At 31.7% G+C, this 21,303-nt stretch overlaps 1 protein-coding gene across 12 annotated transcripts in view; it reads left to right on the top strand.

Moving 5' to 3' along the window:
- The window catches only part of NBEA (neurobeachin), a 674,173-nt gene that overhangs the window by 184,708 nt on the left and 468,162 nt on the right, over positions 1–21,303 (top strand). For all 12 annotated transcript variants that reach the window (XM_072795453.1, XM_072795459.1, XM_072795454.1 and 9 more), the window contains 7 exons: positions 1,911–1,992; positions 2,882–3,005; positions 3,833–4,025; positions 5,757–6,773; positions 8,741–8,958; positions 12,421–12,574; positions 20,657–20,837. In XM_072795453.1, the coding sequence (XP_072651554.1) occupies positions 1,911–1,992; positions 2,882–3,005; positions 3,833–4,025; positions 5,757–6,773; positions 8,741–8,958; positions 12,421–12,574; positions 20,657–20,837 (1,969 nt within the window). The remainder of the gene's footprint in view (positions 1–1,910; positions 1,993–2,881; positions 3,006–3,832; positions 4,026–5,756; positions 6,774–8,740; positions 8,959–12,420; positions 12,575–20,656; positions 20,838–21,303) is intronic.

Genomic DNA, 21,303 nt, shown 5'->3' with positions numbered 1-21,303 from the left:
CTTTTGATCTTCATAGCAATTTTATTAAATAGGCAAGGCAATTACTATCCTATCTTTAGAAGATCAAGTAGGGACTTAAAAATGACAATATTAAATTGTAGATTCTTTGAGATAAGTTTTGTTGTCTATATAATGAGATTTCTTCTTTTTAGGGTAAGGAAGTTTTGACTATTCTCTCTCATGGAGGAGTGTGGCCTGGTCTTTTCTCCAAGCTTGTCTATATTTATTTTGAATCTCTTTGTAAATAGAATTTTAGGGATTTTGTCCAGTGGGCTGTAGGTCCACACCAGGGCTTTTTGGGGCACATCAGTATGAAAACTTCTTGTAAGCATATACCAACCACTGAATATTCTCTGGCATTTTTAAATGCTTTGAGTTTTCAAAGAAATTTCTGTCCCATGTCTCAACTCAATCTGATTAATAGTGCATGTCTTGCATGTCTATTGTACTGTGTTCAGAAAATTCTGAAGGACTGTATAGTTTTAACAACAAAATGTTTAGTCTAAACATATAAGAGTGAAGCAGAGAGGTTCTTATGCCCTATGTTTATCATTTTAAGTAATAGTTAGGTTTTTATTTCAAGTCCGTACTTTTTTGATAAACATTCCTAATGTACAGTAAATCAGTTTCCTCTTTTCTTTTTCTTCTTTTCAGTGAGGGTGATAGTGGGTCAGACAAATGCCACTGCTGAATGTCATGATTTTTTTTTCTAATCAGATGTGATCATCTCTGGCTTATGCCTAATTTACTTTCTCCATCCCCAACTTTTAGCTATGTACAGCTAGACTCTCAACTAACTTTTATGGCTTCTCCATAGTTTTTGTACTTTACTAACCTAAGTTGAACTAAAAGTTTCATTCAGAATTAATAGCATGTTAAGTTAAACAAGAAGTTAAATCACTATTATAAAATTATATCTTTGTTAGGGATAGTCTCATTAGATTATTTGTATATGCAAGAATAGAGATATCCACAGAATGAAGCCTAGAAAACAGTGAACAGTCACATATCCATTCTTTAAATATAATTCAGTTATCCATTCTTAAATTTCACAAATGTTTGAGTACTGGCAGTGTGTCAGGCACTGTGCTGATTGCTAGGAATATAACAGTGAAAAAGATATGTTAAGAATCCAGCACTCATAGAGACTGCATTCTAGTGGAAAAATTAGAAAATGTTTTGGAATTTTGATTTTCATTTGGCCAACATTTTGTCCTTTTTTTTTTTTTTTTTAAACTTTTTATTTATTTATGATAGTCACAGAGAGAGAGAGAGAGAGAGGCAGAGACACAGGCAGAGGGAGGAGCAGGCTCCATGCACCGGGAGCCCGATGTGGGATTCGATCCCAGGTCTCCAGGATCGCGCCCTGGGCCAAAGACAGGCGCTAAACCACTGCGCCACCCAGGGATCCCCTCCTTTTTTGTTATTGGAAAAAAGTTTATAGAAAAATTCATGGATAGATGACAATAGACCACAATTTTAATAAAGGTTTTTACCCTTATCACACTTCATTTTGAAGTTGGCACCCAGGCTTAGACATATTTTTATTTTCTTTTTTCTAAGTTTTTTAAATTAATGATGACATAAAGAGTCAAATGTTTACAATATACAACACAAGTATATTAAGGATATACACACTGTGAAAGTATTTCAAACAGAATAAATTTTTGGATTTCCTAATTAATCTTTCTTACTGTAGATATTAGTTCTTTTTTTGTCTTTATCCATAATAAACAAAATTTTAAAACTAGAGAGTTGAAAAATTTAGAAGTATGTGGAATGACTGACCCTTTGGAAGAGGGTTTCATTTGATTTTTGACAGAATTGACATTTTTGGTAGATTCTTTGTATATTTTGAAATTATGATTTAAATTGTTTTCTAAATGAAATTCAAATTCTTCATCTTTCAGATCTTGACAGAGCAAGTATGTACTCAAGTTGTACACAAACCACATCCAGAGCCAGATTCTACAGTGAAAATTCAGAATCCAAGTGAGCAAACAGCAGGGTTTTATATATATATATATATATATATATATCCTCTATGTTGTACTTTTCATTTGTGTGACTTACTTATTTTGTTACTGGAAGTATGCTACCCTTAATTCCCTTCATCTATCTCATTCACCCATCTCCCTACCCCACTCTCATCTGACAACTGCCAATTTGTTTTCTATATTTAGGAGTCTATTTCTGTTTGTTTTGTTTTTTAGATTCCAGATATAAGTAAAATCATATGGTATTTGACTTTTTCCAGTTAGCATAGTACCCTCTAGGTCCATCCATGTTGTTGCAAGACAAGTTCTCATTCTTTTTTATGACCGAGTAGTATTCAATTGTGTATATATAGTACATCTTCTTTATTTATCCACCTATGGACACTTAGGGTGGTTCTGTATCTTGACTATTACAAATAATGTTGCAGTGAACATAGAGGTGCATTTATCTTTTAGAATTAGTGTTTTAATTTTCTTTGGGTCAGTACCCAGTAGTGGTGTTATTGGATCATAAGGATAATTCTATTTTTAATTTTTTGAGGACCCTTCATACTGTTTTCCACAGTGGCTGTACCAAATTACATTCTCACCAACAGTGCCTGAGAGTTCCCTTTTTCCTTATCCTCACCAATCTTGTTATTTCTTATTTTTTTTGATACTAGCTAGCTAAACAGCAGTTCTTCATTGTAATGCAGTCATAATGTGGTAACTTGGAAAACTAAAACAAAACTTTTCATAACCACCTTAATCATTATGATGATTACCATAGTTCATGATACCTATAAAACTCATCTACCTCTAAAGCTAAGATGAAAATGAGTAAAACTTGAGTGGAAAATACATTGTAGTTCTAAATCTTGACCTTTTTTAAAATTCATTTACAGTGATTCTTAAGGTGGTGGCAACTTTGTTAAAAAATTCTACACCAAGTGCAGAACTGATGGAAGTTCGTCGTTTATTTTTATCTGACATGATAAAACTCTTCAGTAACAGCCGTGAAAATAGAAGGTAAGCAGTTTCAATACGATAACAAAACTTTATTGTAAAATTCTCTTCTTTATTTCAATCTCCTTAAAAAAATTTTTCAAACCTTTCCCATATTGCTAAGTAATGGTAACTATCAAAAAAGGCATTTTATGTTTCTTTGATATAATCTACATTCATTATATTTGTATTTATTTTTATGTTTTTATTTGATTATGTGGCTATTACATTTTAATTGTATCTGTGAATATATATATTCACAGAGCCTTATTTAAAATGCATCATTCCTTTTGGTGACACCCATCTGTTGTAATCATGTTGGATTTCCTCATATTCATCTATGCTTCTCTAAATTTTTGTCTGATAATTGATTGCTGTCATGCATTTTTGAGCTAGTTAGCTAAGACAGGAGGTAAAGTCTACTGCCATCGTTGCTTCCTGAGTTTAATTTCAGAAATATTTATTTTGTATCTGGTATGTATAAAGCACTGTGCTACACAAGTTGTCTTAGCATACAGTCTTGGTACAATCTAGTGGAGAAGATAACCGTAAAACTCTGATTAATATATAATGTATTAAGTGCATTGTGAGTGCTACATGTGATGAAGGAGTAGAGAAACAGTAGCTAAATCTGACTGGGAGAGTTAGGAAACCAATTTGAAATGATAATTTGGATTTTTCCAGGTAGAAAAATGGGAGGAAATCATTCCAGGTATAGAATATAGAATGTGCAGAATGACAGTGCACCTTGCTTTATCTAGGTCAGATCATATTTTCATTCTTTATCTAAATTTCCAAATAGTAAATACTAATATAAATTAGGTATTTTTAATGAGTTTTTTTCCCACTAGATGCTTATTGCAGTGTTCAGTGTGGCAAGATTGGATGTTTTCTCTTGGCTATATCAATCCTAAAAATTCTGAGGAACAGAAAATTACCGAGATGGTCTACAATATCTTCCGGATTCTGTTGTATCATGCAATAAAATATGAATGGGGAGGATGGAGAGTCTGGGTGGATACACTCTCAATAGCTCATTCCAAGGTAAAAAGAGATTTAGCATTTTATATCATCAGGGTTATAGCTGTAGAGTGAATGGTTGTAAACACACATCTGGTGCCATCTTGTGGGCATTTTACATTATGGCCATTCCTTTATCCCACCTTTCTCTCTTTTTGTTTTTGGTTATATTTTCTCTGTGTTCATAAACTGTTAGAGCATAAAATATTTTATAAATCATTTAATTGAAATTCCAGGTTTATGAGTTAGGAATTTTAGACCTCGAAGTGACACCACACATATTTATAGCTTAAGTCTAAGCCAATAGCTCTTTTACCTAAAATATACCTTCTAATTCTTAAAAGAATATTTCATGAAATACATTCTGAAATATATGTTTTAAGACTTTTAAAAAATAGTCAGAAGTTGCTTTTATTTCCAAGTGAATCATAAGTATTTTAATGGTATTTTTAACAGCATTATCTTTTCTTTTTATTTCTAAAGAATCTATCTATTTATCTATCTGATCTTGGTAAGGGAAAGTAGTGGGTTAAAATGAAGAGTTATGTACATATTAGATTTTGAGAAATCACGGTTAAGATTTCTCATGTGGTGTCATAGGAAAAGCATGGGTGTCAGACGTTCGGCTTTTACTCCAATCTATGCCATAATTATGTTTTGTGACTTTAGGAACTTCATTTAGTCTTTTTGTACAGAGGTTAGAAAAATGTTTTTTTTTTAAATGTTTTTAAGACATTACAGATAGTAAATATCTTAGGTTTGGGGGGCTATATAGCCTCTGAAGCTACTGTTTAACCCTGCCATGTAGTGTGAAAATAGCCATAGGCAGTATGTAAAAAATTAAACATGGCTGTGTTCTCATAAAACTTTACTAAAACAAGTGATAAGCAGATTTGGTTCATGGGCTACAGTTTGTCAGCCCCCACTTTTGAGACTTGATTTCCTCTTCTGTAAATTAAAGGAGTTTTGGATCAAGATAATCTCCAAAGAAAGATCCCTCTTAACCTAAAATATTGTTATCATTTAAGTGTAAGTTAATATAATATGTGCCTATAAGGAAAGATTTTTATTACTATTAAAACTTATATTTTACAACATAATTGGCACCTTTTATCATTATATTAACAAATTTTAAAATAGTATTTTCTAAGTAAAAACACTGCATTTTTTGAAAAAAATATTCTTAACTATTCTTATTTTTTATTCTTTAAAGTAATTGGTTACTTATAAAGTAACCTATTAAAGTAGCCTATATAAAGATAAAATTGTGATGTTATAACAATTTAAAAATGCATATATTTATAGATATATGTTATTTTTAAAAAATCTTAGTTGTTGGTAGTAGGCACACATGTGAGTAGATGACGAAAACTGATATAGCAATAGTAATTTGGATATTATGTATTATTAGCCAATTTTCTGTGGTAGCTGAAGTCAAATATGCAGGACTTCAACTGGCATATTAGGTTAGAGTAACATTGAAATACTTAATCTGAGAGAAAAGCTTAATGTACTTAAAATTTAATGTTTCTAGTTTACTTGACTGTGTTTTGGGACAAGTTATATAATAAATCATATCTAACTTTTTTGATAATTATCTCCAATTATTTAGTGAAACTTATCTTAATATGTGCTACATTTGAAATCTTAAATTTTTTTGACTTCAGTTTTACTATTACACAGAACTTTATTTGGATTTTCTTCTTTTCAGTATGTTTATAAAATGCCTTAATGTTTTCTTTGCTTATTCCTAAGGTCACTTATGAAGCACATAAGGAATACCTAGCAAAAATGTATGAAGAATATCAGAGACAGGAGGAGGAAAACATTAAAAAGGGAAAAAAAGGGAATGTGAGCACCATCTCTGGTCTTTCATCACAGACTACAGGAGCAAAAGGTGGATTGGAAATTCGAGAGATAGAAGACCTTTCACAAAGCCAGAGCCCAGAAAGTGAGACAGATTACCCTGTCAGCACAGATACTAGAGACTTGCTCATGTCAACAAAAGTGTCAGATGATATTCTTGGAAATTCAGACAGACCGGGAAGTGGTGTACATGTGGAAGTACATGATCTTCTAGTTGATATAAAAGCAGAAAAAGTAGAAGCAACAGAAGTAAAACTTGATGATATGGATTTATCACCAGAGACTTTAGTAGGTGGAGAAAATGGTGCCCTTGTGGAGGTGGAATCTTTGTTGGACAATGTATATAGTGCTGCTGTTGAGAAACTCCAGAACAATGTACACGGAAGTGTTGGTATCATTAAAAAAAATGAAGAAAAGGATAATGGTCCATTGATAACATTAGCAGATGAGAAAGATGAACTTCCTAATAGTAGTACATCATTTCTCTTTGATAAAATACCCAAGCAGGAGGAGAAACTTCTTCCTGAACTTTCTAGCAATCATATTATTCCAAATATCCAGGACACACAAGTACATCTTGGTGTTAATGATGATCTTGGATTACTTGCTCACATGACCAGTAGTGTAGACTTAGGCTGTGCCTCAAGTATAATAGAAGAAAAAGAATTCAAAATCCATACAACTTCAGATGGAATGAGCAGTATTTCTGAAAGAGACTTAGCATCATCCTCTAAAGGGTTAGAGTATGCTGAAATGACTGCTACAACTCTGGAAACTGAGTCATCTGGAAGCAAAACTGTGCCAAATATTGATGCAGGAAGTATAATTTCAGATACTGAGAGATCTGACGATGGCAAAGAATCAGGAAAGGAAATTCGAAAAATCCAGACCACTGCTACAACACAAGTGAGTTGTCCTACATGAGTTCTAAAAATGAATTTAACAGATACTGAGTTGTTAGCACTACAGCAGAAAGAGTAATTTCTACCAGTTACACCATGTTTATACTTAATTATGGTATTATAGTGATTATAGAATCAAATAATGTGGTAGTATACATAAAAGACATTTCAAATATCTGAATTGTATTTCCAACTCTGCCACATTTTGTCTGTGTAACTTTGTTGAACCTCTCTGGGCCTGAATTTCCTTATACAATACAAGAGGTTATACTAGATGAAAATAGGACCTTTAAGGGCTCTTTACCCATTTTAATAGCTTGTGACTCTTTGTCTAAATTTGTACATTTTGTACTCAAGAGCTTTATTCTGAATAATTGATTAATTTTAACCTTTTAAGCTTCAGGCCCAACCTTGTTCTGTGGATTATAGGAAAGAGGACTTGGAACCCAGATTGAACTGATAAATGAAGTGAAGGGGAAGGGGAAGGGGAAGGGAAAGAGGAACTGTTATTTATCAAGTGCCTACTATGTTCCAGGCACTGTGCTATATGTTTTCAGATTTAATCCTCACAACCACCCTGTGAGGTAGGTAATATGGCTGAGAACATTAGAAATGAGAATTTTCTTTACAATTACATGGGTAGGAATCTGTTATGAGAAAATTAAGGATTCTTAGGCCTGGCGGTAAGGAAACGTTAGTGCTGCAGTTCTGGCCTCGCCAGAATAAAGCTAAAAAGAGATGTTGTTTTCTGATACAAATTTTTATTATGGAGCTATCAATTTTAAGACTACTTACTTATTTTGTAGGCTAAATTACCTGATGGTTAAGACTTGAAAAATACTTTTATCCTTAATGATTCAGTTTTTTTGGTTGTTCTCTGGGTTTTCCACTCACTTTTCAATGTCAACAAAGATAAAATTAACATGTTTCCATTATAGTTATGTTATCAAGAGTAAACCATACCTTTCTAGTGTCTTTGTACTCTAATAACTATTAATAATGTATTCTGTGTGTGGAAAATAAAAACACAAACAAAAAATATAAAAATGTATTTTGTGTGTGGCAAGGGTATTTTTTTTTCTCTATTAACTACCAGTTTCCATTTTTGTGGCAATTGTGCCATAGAAGGGAGTAGAGATAGTGAGTCAGGTAAAGACCTAAAAGAAATAAAAGCATGGTGCATTATTTATTGAACAAAATAATCACTGTGCTTGCCTGGTTTTCACTCAGAGTTTGTAGGCATTTTTTCTGGTTTTCTAACTTATCAAATAAATGTACTATTTTTCTTTCTTTTTTAAAAAATATTTATTATTATATTTATTTATTAATATTTATTTATTCATGAGAGACACAGAGAGACAGAGAGACAGGGAAAGGGTGAAGCAGGCTGCATGCAGGGAGCCTGATACAGGACTAGATCCTAGGACCCCCAGGATCACGCCCTGAGCCAAACGCAGATGCTTAACCACTGAGCCACCTAGGCGTCCCATGAATGTACTATTTTTCTAAATTGAAGTATTGTGAGTGAAATAGACTTTTGAGTTAACTTGAATCTGTTCAAGTAATATTTTTTAATCTTGTGTTTCCAGTTATAGTTAATGACATATACCTATTACTTCAATTTAAGTTATATGTTCATTTTCCTAAGGAAGAAATGTGGTCTAAAATGAAGACTATAAACAGGAGTAAAGAGGACTAGGTTTTCAATGTGAACTTTGGTGTTAGACCTGAGGTGTTTGATTACCTTGCTTAGTTTTTGGAATAGCAAAATAAAAGTAGTTACAGTAGCCTCTACAGCTCAAAATGGTTACTGTTCAGGGAATCCTCTGATGATTAATATATGTAGAATATATTCACCTATCAAAGTCATATGCAAAAGCTTTACTCCCTCACTTGACATGCATGCTGTTTTCCTTTTGAAATGAACTATTTCTTTTGCAGTCTGCAAAAGTTTACCTTTTCTTTCTCTAGGCTGTTCAGGGTCGGTCTATTACACAGCAAGACAGAGATCTCCGTGTGGATTTAGGATTTCGAGGGATGCCAATGACTGAGGAACAGCGACGTCAGTTCAGCCCCGGCCCACGCACTACAATGTTCCGTATTCCTGAGTTTAAATGGTCTCCAATGCACCAGCGACTTCTCACCGATTTACTATTTGCATTAGAAACAGATGTACATGTTTGGAGGAGGTAGAAATATTTCTTTTCTTAAATAAGGCAATTTCCACTTAAAATTAGTATTTTAAATTAGTGGCATCAGTTGATCCATAGGGAATTATATCATTGAATAATCTCACAAATTTATTAAAAATAATCCAACATTGAATTTTTATATAGAAACATGAATACTTTTGCAAAGGTTATAGGTCTAAGGCTCAAAACAAAAGTTATTTATTTATTTATTTTTTAAAATTTTTATTTATTTATGATAGTCACAGAGAGAGAGAGAGAGAGGCAGAGACATAGGCAGAGGGAGAAGCAGGCTCCATGCACCAGCAGCCCGACGTGGGATTCGATCCTGGGTCTCCAGGATCGCGCCCTGGGCCAAAGGCAGGCGCCAAACCGCTGCGCCACCCAGGGATCCCTCAAAACAAAAGTTATTAAAGAACTTAGGCTTAAGACAATTAAAAAGCAAAATTTTGAAGTCTGGTATTGCCTATTCTATATGTAAAAAAGATTTAACAACAATAAAAAGGTTCATTTTTGGTTCAAAGCTGTTTCCACATTTTTATTCTTTTTCTGTTAAAGTTAATACTGTATATTAAATATATTCTTGGTAATAAGATTATAACATATAGTATTAAAATAAAATTTAAAATCACCTTATGACATCTATTTTTAGAGCCTTTACCCTTAAAGTAGTTAGTAGTTTACATATAATCACTTAAAAAAGTCTATATAAATTAAATCATCACTTAAGGAAAACAAAGTCTGCATAAATTAAATCAGTACCTTGCCTCACTTTCAGTTAATTTTCTAATAGCAAATATGCAACAAATTAAGCAATTATGAGAATACGTCATTTGTATGTGCATGTACATAAATTAGGAGGTTGATGGCTTTGACAAAGTAATCCCACTACTGTCATTGACTTAAATAATCAGTGGCATGGTCTTCTCTGGACTCAAGGAAGCTTCGCTGCTTCTCCTACTTTCCTTCTAAGATTCAAGGTGACGAATCAGCTGAATCAAGCTCCCAGCACGAATTCAACATAGGGTAATTGCTCAAAGTAGAAGGCAGGGACTCTTCTTCCTCCTTCATCCCTTTCTTCATTCCTCCTCTTCCCTTTTCCCCCTCTCCCTCTTCCTCTTTCTCCTCTTTTCTTCTCCATATTTTCTTCTCCTTTTCTGTCTCTTCCTCTGGTCCTCTACTTTTCCCTTAACTACTCCTTACCCTCCACCTTTCTTCTTTTCTATAAGAAGACCCTCAAAAAATCTCCCCCTTACCTCTAATGTGCCAGCAATTGATCACCAGCAAAAGGGAATGAATGGTATTATGACTGGCCTATGTAGAGCAATACTGGTTAATAACCTAGTTAGCTGAGGTAAAGCTAACTTTTCTATACCTGATCTAGTTTAACAAGAGAACAAAATCTACATTGTGTTAGCAGGGAAGAAGAAATAGCTATAATGGAAAACAGTCAATGTCTGCCGTAGAAAGTTTCTACTTCTATTTTATTTCATCAGTTTTGTCCTTAGTCTACTCATATGATGGTAACAATGGTGTTTCCATTGCAAGTGTTATTATATGCTAAATTACCTAGGAATGCTATATAAGGAAACTGGAATACAATGGCATACATTACTGTTAACATGACTATCAATGGAGGTATATAGTGTAACTTACTAATTACAATATTAGTAGTCCCCAAATGAGAGATACTCAACTTTCCTTTCTTTAACATAGGATGGAAACATAATATAAACAAGATACCATGTATGTCTATTCTCTTTCATGAGTTCTCATAAAATTCCCCAAACAATTTTACTTATTTTTTTTAAAGATTTTATTTTTATTTATTTGAGAGATAGAGAAAGCACACAAGTGCATGCACAAGCAGGAAAGGGGGAGAGGAAGAGGAAGATGGAGACTCCCCACTGAGTAGAGAGCCAGCTTGGAGCTCTTTCTCAGGACCCTAAGACCATAATCTGAGCGGAAGGCAGACACTTAACCAACTGAGCCACCTAGGAGCTCCTAATTTAATTTTTTAAAAGGTAGCTCTCTATTAAGGATTGGGCAAACATTTTGACATCTAAAATATCATAGATGATAGTTTACAGTTGCAAAGAATGAGAATCATTGACTTAAAATTGATCATGCTGAAGATTGAATAGCTACACTAAAGAAGATGACGAGATATCTGGCCTTCCATTCAGTTTCTGATGCTTTGTCTTCAAAGAATTTATCCTTAACCAGTGTTAGACAAGCATGTTCTCTCGTCTTGCCCCCATCATGAGATATGAAAAGAAGCATGACTAATTGTTTCTACTATTAGTAAGATATATCATAAGAAGTGGTGGAAGATCTTTTTCTTATTGTGCATATCATGAACATTACTTTACACACACACACAGAAGAAAGTGGTCACATACCCTCTAGTGAACTAATGCTGAGTTCTTAGAGTGAATGACACCTCAGTTGGTTTCACTGTCTTCTTGACTGGACCTATCACAAGCATTGGTTAATTGGTCCTACTTCCAGCATTGGAGTAGCCACTGCGTACCAGATACCATTGAATTGGTGTAAAAAAGGATGATGAGTTTTTGTTTCAGTCTTTCGTAAAGTTGAACCTTTTGGTTTACAGAAGTAGCTGTTGGCATCAGTATGGAAACCAACTGGCAGCTTTCCTTGTTGAGCACTTTGATGTGTGGACAACAATTTAATGTCTACAGCTATTTGTGGATTGTTGGAGAAACAGTGAAACTTCAAAATTGAAAAACAGACCAAACTTGAGAAATTAAAATTGAACAAAAAAAAATGCAGCTAATTATGGAGTAATCTCTTTTTCCCCATTAGAAAACAGTTTATATTCTTGGCAGACATCAAACTAAAGCAGTGTATTTTTCTGGGTATCTAAGTTTTGTATGTAAAAGTTGTACTGCTGACCTTGAAGGTCTTTTTTCCGTTTTTTATTCAATAAGTCCTTGAATTTTCACTTATTTATTAGATTTCCCTATCATGTCCCTTCTGTGACTAGCAGTATACATTTTCAATACAGCTGGTTTCAGGTGGGGCTGCAACCTGGTGAAGAACAGAAACTGCCTGAAAGGTACACTTAAGAGTTAACTATCCAATTGTTCTAGATTACATGAGGATGGTAAATAAGGAAAACTTATTGCAACACAAAAATAACCAGCTTTTGTGAAAATAAACTTTTTAAACTAAATTCATTGACCTAATAATTTGTCTTTGAATCCAGTTAATGCACTGTATTCTGAAGGCAGAAACCCAGATATGACTTAATATACTTGGATTCAAAGAAAGCCTGCAAGGATAAATGTTGAGTTTTTGGTAATATATCTCAATTGTAAATTATTTTCTAATAATTTGATTTTAAATTGTCCTAGCTCTTCAATATTTTTTACTTTATAAACATTAAAAAGTTAACTATTTGAGCTAAGAAAATGTTCGTGTTTTGTTTTTCTGTTTTAGCCACTCCACAAAGTCTGTAATGGATTTTGTCAATAGCAATGAAAATATTATTTTTGTACATAACACAATTCACCTCATTTCCCAAATGGTAGACAACATCATTATTGCTTGTGGAGGAATTTTACCATTGCTCTCTGCTGCTACATCACCAACTGTAAGTACTTTGCTTCCATCTAGTGGTGTATTTTATAATTACCTGACTAGAGCGTGTCAGCAGTGTTCTCTGCTGTAGACAGATTTTAACCAGACATGTTCACCTTAGGCCACTTTTCCCCTTTTCTTTTTGTCAGTGTTGGATTTCAACTATGTGTGTTTATGAAAATATTTCTCTGGTGATTTTGATGAATACTGTTGAAGGATAGCCAAAGCTTTAAGTAACTTAACTTTATTCTCTATATATTGTCTATTTCCTCAAATATATAGTAAAGTTTTTATTCTGTAACCCTTGAAATTCTAAATTCAAGTGCATGGTTATTGTGTAAGTAAAGTTTTACATCTAAATTTAGAAAAAAATAGAGATGCCAAACCTCATGTGAATTGCTTGAAATATTCTAAACTTAATACTATTATAAACTATGTATGGGAGTTTTACATTCCTGTTCTCTGAGATTTAATCTTGAAACCAACATTTTGCTTCCAAAAGGGTTCCAAATTAATGAATTCTTTATTAAAACTTAGGTACCTCAGTTAGAAAAAAATATAAAATACCATTTTTATGATATCTAAAAAATTTCATAATCCTTAAAAACATCAAAAACCTTTTTATAGACATATGGACTGTAATTGCATTTGCATCTGACTTTTACTAGGTAAACATTTAAAAAATACAGCTATTTTTCTAGATAAAACATTGAAATATATTAATAAGTTTAAGAGGAATTTAATGTTAATTAAATGTTTAAAATGTAATAGGTCAATATTAACTTTCTTTTTTGGTTGTAATATTTAAAAATCTCTGACTTCTGTATGAAAAAAAACAAAGACTTCATAGCTGCTTACTCGGATAGGACAGAATGTAGAACTCTGCTTTGCATATTGTCTGTGTTCCTGCTACCATATTGGAAACTAACTCATGAACCCAAAAAATATATTCTCTTCACAGAGCAATTGGCTTTTTTGTTAAGGTGACTTTCACTTGGTGCAACAGTGTTTCCAAATTAGTCCCTGGTTTTAGTGCACTATTAATTAGGTTTTCTTACATGATTCCTTTTCTCACTATAGTTTTGTCAATGCCATCACCCCCAAAGCAGCATTGAAACTTAAATATTGTCAGCAAAAGATTGTATGCCTGACATCTCTCCCCCCTCACAGGCATATATATCTGATTTCATGCATGAATTTATTCAAGAAATTGGCAAAGGCAAGCAGGCTAGTTCAAGAGGGAGAGAAGCAAACAGGTTATCATTATTAGGGCCTTAACAAAATGAGCAGCTAAGCAAGGAAATGGAAACAGGAAGAAACATAGTTGACGCCATGTGAGGAATGTAGATATCCTGTGAGATTAATCCTATCCCTTTTCTTTAATCTCTGATTTTTCCTGGTGATTTACACCAAATTTAGATGAATCAAAAGTTTGTTATGATTTTCAAAATTCATTCTGATATTGAAACAGGGAGGGATTTTCCCCCTTCATTAAAAACTGAATAAATTAATATTTTCTTCTGACTTTTTCTTCATTATATAAATATTTTAATGTTTTCTAAATAACCATTTATCATCAAGAAATTTTAAAGGATTATATTGAAATTCATTTTATAGTATTGTTTTAAAATTTTGTGCACTGGAAATGATCTCTATATAAAATTAGAAGTAGGTATTGAAATTTCTATAGGCTTGAAATATTCATATTACTAAATAGTTTTCCAAATTTTAAAGCCAAAAACATCTCCATCAAGATAGAGAAAATAGGAAATTAGTGAAATAAATTGTCATTAAATTTTATGATTCATATACTGTTTCACTGCCCAAATTTGTTTATTTTGTATTTTATAATGAATATGTAATAAAGATACATTTTGAAGTTTGACTTCCAAAATTATTACCTTTGCAGTTTGAACCACTATATTTTGCAGGATTGCCTAGAATATTCTTTAACAGACTAGGGGATTCATTCAGTTGTAGAAATTTTTCTTCATTATCTATTTTTCTATATTTCTGTCATTTTGGTTCATTAACTGATTGTACCTATGCCTGGTTCTACAACGTAACTGATTTTGTGTTCTTTGAACAAATGCTTCCTTAAAAGAAACATCCAGAACCTTTTGTCCCACTCATTGGTTCTGACTGAGTATTGTTTTCTCTTACTTGATTATGTAATATTCCTGCTAAAAATTGTAGCACAGTAAAGGGAGAATGTTGGGAAAGAGGAGATTGAATAAAGAAGAAAATTATAACTAAATATATGTAGAGCTTTTATGGCTTACATATAACATGTAAAAATCCAAAAGTGAAATAGCAAACATTGACAGTATACAGATTAACAAAAAGAAACATTGTTATGTAGATGCCATTATAATTTCAATCTTAGATTCATGAAGAAAGAAACATTTGATACTGATATTTGAGAGACCTCATGATTTTGTTTAGGTTTGTGTAGTTTTAAAAATATTTATTCATTAGATGCATAAGTGCATTTAACCAATACATGTGAATAATGATGAATGGCTGTGACTGGCAAACTTTTTCTGTATGGGTCAGATGATGAATATTTTCAGTTTTTTGGGTTATATGGTATCTGTCTCAACTACTCAACTCTGCTCTTATTGTGCAAAAGCAGCCATAGACAGTTACATAAAGAAATGTGTGGGTTTGACTCAATAAAAGTTTATTTATAAAAATAGGCAGTGGGGCAGATTGACTTGTGGGTCATGGTTTACTGACCACTGATTAAGAGCATAATCCTCACAAAGAATACAAATGTCAGAGTATAATGTTTTAATGTGAAAACTATTATTTATTACTGACCATTGAAAATTCAGTGATTAGAGCTAAAGATAAACTCATTATTTCCTATTAGAGAACTTGAATTGACTTACTGAATATTGATTAGAGTTTAATTTTTAGAACAATTTCATTGAACTTTGTGGTTATTATGTTCTCTTAGAAGATATATAACTTTTCATATTCAGCCATACTAATTTTTTTTTAACATTTGACATGTCTAATGTTGAAATTGTATTTAATTTTGAGAGGGTAAGTAGAATGCTAAGTTTTTGTTTTTTTTTTTAAATTTTACCAAGGTGAAAAACGACATTAAGAATGTTTATTTTTACTAGCAATGAACCTGTGGACACAGAAATTAAAAATACAATGCCATATGTAATCACTTGATTTGAAATACTTAGTTGTAAATATAACAATAAGTATATGATGTTTTTATTCTGAAAACTACAAAAGACTGGTAGAAGCAATCAAAGATGGTCTAAATAAATGGAGACTGTACCATGTTTATGGGTTGGAGTCTCAACGTAGTAAAGGTAACACTTGTCCCCAAATTGATATTTAGATGTATCACAGTTCCTCATAAAATCCCATCAAAACTTTTTTGTAGTTATAAACACTATTTTTTTTAAATTCACATGGAATAGTTAAAACAATTTCGAAAGAATCGTTATATATTAAACACAGTAATCAAGACTGTTTTGTATCTTAGAGAGACATAGTTCAATGGAACAACAATGAAAACACAGAAATGGACCCCCAGTTAAATGCACACATTTTTTCCCACATAGGCTAAAACAGTTCGTTTGAGGAAAGGTATCCTTTCCAAAGACCAGGGTAATGCTTGGTTTTCTTTGTAGTTCTCCATTGAAAAATATCATGACAATAGGTTCAACTCAGGAATATGTCTTTCCTATTTGTCAGTTTAAATGTGAATTTCAGATAAGTAAGTATGGAAACTTACTCCTTTTCATTAAAAACAAACTTGTTTCCCACCGTCAGTGAGATTCAGACACAATCTTTTTGAAATTAAGATTCAATATAAAGTATATGGATTTTGGCTTAAGATAAATCTGTGTTTTAATCTGGGTTCTATCACTTACTTGTTAGGATATTACCCTCATTTTCTTCATTTATGAAAAGGTGTTAATTATGCTAATCTAACAAGGAGTTTCTGAAAATTAGGATAAATAATGTCTGTAAAAGTTCATTAGATGGAAAAGGCTCTTAATGTTTCCTTCATTTAGTTCCTTTTGAAACAGTTTTTTTTTTCAGAACTGTATTATGATAGGGTAATTTTCCTTATTTATAAAATAATCCTGTCATATTCAGAATTCTAAAATAAGGTATTTGAGACAAATTTATTTATAATGGGAGATTTTTTGGTGGCAAAAGACTTAAAACTCTTTTTGTCTGCTATCGCTTTGGGATTGGTGGTCTATTTTCTGCCTTGGGATCTTACATGAATGTACTAATTCCCACTAAATATGAAAAGTTGAACGTTTAGATTAATCTTGTAAGTGATAGTTCAGTGGAAACTTTAAGGAAAAAAAAGTATACGTATACAATATTAGTAAACACCTTGAACTTAATTAAAGAAGCAGGACTTTGGGGGATTTTAGTTTTGCCCTGATTATTTATAAAGTCCTATGAGCATAGAATATAAATTATAAAGATAGTTTCAAGTCTATAAATTAGACCAGCAGTTTTAACTTCAGGGCCCAGGGAAAATTTTAAACTTCTTAGTACATAGTTTGACCAGTCTTTGTTTTGGGAAAGAGGCATTACTTTTATTGTTGATGTTGGATTTTTAGAGTTAGTGTTTCTGTGACTAGTCAGTTGAACCTTCTCTTTCATTCTCTATACATTGTACAAGTTGGTCATGAATGAAAAGAAGTTGTAGAAAAAATGAAGAGAAGCAAAGAACATAGATCAACTACAAGTTGCATAATCACTTTGTGATTTTAAGTTGATCATTTTGGTCAACCATCCAGAACACTGAATGTTTAGAATTTAATTCTGTGTCATGTATAGTTTCATTTTCTCTGTCAAGGAAAATTATAGTGACTAATATTTCTGGCTTTCCTCATAGTTTCATAGTCATGAAAGGAGAGCAAATATTATCTGTCAAAAAATGATAAGGCCTTAAATTTAGTTTATATTTCCTTGCCATTATCAGAATGTTTAGCTAATAGATTTGGAAAAATTACTAATTTTTCTTTTGTTTATCTCATAATACTGATCAATATCTAGTATTCTCAGCAGTCTTTTATGTGTTTTCCTATACAGTGTACCATGAAAATGGTGTTTTTTTGAAATTTATGCTCACATGTATTTGTGGTAAAAAATCAGAGAATAGGAACAGTTGATGACTTTTATTGTGATACTTAGTTCTAGCCAAAATTTTGAATATATTGAATATAATTCTTAGTTAAGACTCTGAAATTTAGTGTAATATCTATGTAATTTATCTATGTAATTAACTTAGTTGACATGCAGGCCTCATTAGTGTATCAATAAGTTTTTTTCTAGCAAAAGGGAAAGTGATTCTTAAGTTATAATCACTACAGAATTTCATTCTTTGACACCTGGGGATATTGATCTATAGGAAGGGCTCCATGTGTTTTAGAAAACAAGTTATAACATTCCTTAATAAAAATTCTAGAAGGTTGGTATAAATAGTGTATTTCCTTAAGTCATCTCTGCCTAAACCAATACTGAGTTAAGACTTTTACAGAGACATCATATTAGCTTATTTATTAAAATGCTTCCTTAGGCATCTGCCAGGAAAATATATTTATTTTATAAAATAGAATATGCATAATTTCTAGTATATGAACTTTGTATAATATATATTATTGGCAGAGTTACTCTAATGAAAAAAATAAACATTAGTTTAAATATTTAATGTTAATCATATGTAATTTATAAAAGGAATATTTTTTCTAAGAACTTTAATAAAACAATAAAATATAATTTTAAAATATATTATTTTATCTTTCAATTTTACATTGTATTTTCATTTAATTTTAATAATTTCCTTTTCTTGTACTTTTTGATCTGTTGTCTGTTTTGTCTAATGCATGTCCAGGGTTCTAAGGTTAGTATTACCTCAGTAATTTTCAGGTCTTCAGTTTTAAGCTTTATTTTTACTTTTTATGAAATTTTTGACTTCGTTATGTTTTGAGTTCCCATACCATCTTTAACGTTACACATATCTTTGGTATATTTAAAATACTCATTAAAAGGATTTTTTTCTCAATGCATTGATGAAATCATATTATTCACAATAACCTTTAGGCTAAACTATTATAAAATGAAAACATATTTCAGTCATATGTTCAATCAAATGTTAATTGGTTCTAATGAAAGGAAATTGGATGGGATATATGTTATTTTAAGATTTAATAATAATCATATGTGAGTGATCTTTATTGTTAAACTTATGTTACAATGTTTATATAACATTTCATCAAAATTATAAATTACTTTTATATGGAATTAATTAAGAGCTCCCTTTTTGGTTCTTTGTGTTAAGAATGCTTTATTATTTCAAAGTTTTATTTTGTTTAGTCAAAAATAACAGTTTGGCAAGTTACATGGATGATTAATAATCTATTTATAATTTCTGTATGTAATTTAGCCATTTAAAAATGAAAGCATATTTTGGAGGTTAGGCCTGGTAGACCATAAAAGGCATGAAAATAAGACCATTAACTAATAAAATGACTAGTAATAAATACATCTTATAATTTGAATAATTCATAATGGTGAATTTCTTTGAGAATGTATCTATAGATATTTTAAAATTCTAATATTTTTGAAAATTAATTTAGAATATTTGATAGATCTAAACAATGGCCAGATTTTCCATTCCATTATGAGATGCTTACACTGAGATTTAAAAGAGGTCTTCTGTAAAAATTTTTTCTTTTTAATATACTATTGTGCTGTGATCACATTTTTAATTCATGCTATGAAGTAATGTTATATATCAGTAAAGTGCTAGGAACTTGCATTTAAGAAATCCAAGAGATGAATTAATTATTTCTTTAGGCCACAGACTAAGTTGGCATAATGTAAATCAACAATCGAAAACAAAGTTCTGTTTTCAAGCTCATTTTAGAGAGAATGGTTTTAACACAATTTTGCTGTTAAATGGAAGGAAGAAAAGTTGTTACATTTTATACTCCATTTAGAATCGAGTTTAGTTATATGGTGCTTGCAGTAGTCACCTATCATTTTTATTACCCATCTTGTGCTCAAAAAGTGTTTAAAAGGTGGGGTTTTTTTTCTTCAATTAGTGCTTCCTGCTGACATTTCCATTTTAATGTGAGTAGGAATATATTTAGGTTAAATGATGTACATCAACAATATCAAAATGGAACACTAATTAGGAGTAGATACCTGTAATATATGCTTACCTTGTAGTTGAATTTATCATTTGGTGAAGAAGTAAGGTTAATCAATATGGCTAGTGTGCCCATTTTCAGAAAATGTAAGCAGTAGTATTTTTTTTACTCATTATAGACAGAGAGAGCGAGAGACAGAGAGAGAGAGAGAGACAGAGAGCGGAGACATAGGCAGAGGGAGAAGCAGGGTCCATGCAGGAGCCCGACGTGGGACTCGATCCTGGGTCTCCAGGATCACACTTCTCATTGCTAGTGTCTTATAGATCACAAGTTAATGTCTGCAGAGGAATTAATGGTCTTCTTGATTATTTTTACCCTAGATTTTTATTTTATATATGAGATTCCTAGTAGCTTAGTTTATTCTGAAATGGGTAAGAAATTATCGTGTGTTCTCATCTGATAGTCATCTCATTTTGATGCCAATTGGAAGTGCCATGTATCTTTACTATTACTCGTCATGCATTTATACTAAAGAAAAAGTAAAGCATCTCTCTTAGTAAAGAAGAGTGAAGATTTTAGGAAAGTAACAATTTTATATCTTTGTTAATAAAATAAGACAAAAGTAGCATAATATAGATGTGTAATTATTCCTAAGTATCTTTGTGATATGATCTTAAGTTCGAAATATGTTTTTACAAGTGATGACATTTATTTTTAACCTTCATTTTAAAATGGATTTTTTCTTTTTTCAAGGATAATTCATAGGTAAACTAATTAAATTTGACAACCAGCTCTTTGATATGTAGAGTTAGTTTCTAATTTATGATTTATTTTGTTTAGAAAATATACTAAGTATGCTGAACTACTATTTACCTGTAGTATGTATGTATATGTATTATATTTCCACATTTTAAACAAGGCTTAACTCTTCTATTTTCTTAAAGACGGAATTGGAAAATATTGAAGTGACACAAGGCATGTCAGCTGAGACAGCAGTAACTTTCCTCAGCCGATTGATGGCTATGGTTGATGTACTTGTATTTGCCAGCTCTCTAAATTTTAGTGAGATTGAAGCTGAAAAAAACATGTCTTCTGGAGGTTTAATGAGACAGTGCCTAAGGCTAGGTAAGTCTGTTAAGAATAATGGTACATGTTAAATAATAACCTACAGATCAGTCTTTTGATGCTCTGTAGTATGTATTGATGATACAAGTTAATAATTATGTTGTATAGAGATAACCTTGTAATTCTTGAGAACTACTAAATTAAAAAATTATGGTATCTTCACTTTAGAGATTTCAAGAAGTTGATCATCTTTAATGGGTTATAAATTTGAAATGAAGTAAAATATGTTTTGAATTGTTTTAAAATCAATAGCGCTATAACATTTTTCATTGACATGATCTTAATGTCAATCTATTTAGGATTCCTTTTTTGGTAAACTAATATAGAATATAGTTGTCCTGACTCACAAATATGTCGGAAGGCCAGTTACATAATTTTTATGCACAGAATGCCAAAGGATAAAACTGACTATTCCAATGTCACTATTTCTCAGAGTAAGCAGTTAACACTAATAAACATACCTATA

This window comes from Canis lupus, chromosome 24, assembly GCF_048164855.1.
Source record: "Canis lupus baileyi chromosome 24, mCanLup2.hap1, whole genome shotgun sequence".
NCBI classification, from domain to species: domain Eukaryota; kingdom Metazoa; phylum Chordata; class Mammalia; order Carnivora; family Canidae; genus Canis; species Canis lupus.
The sequence above is the reverse complement of the archived record's forward strand: the minus strand, read 5'-3'. Positions and strand labels throughout refer to the sequence as shown.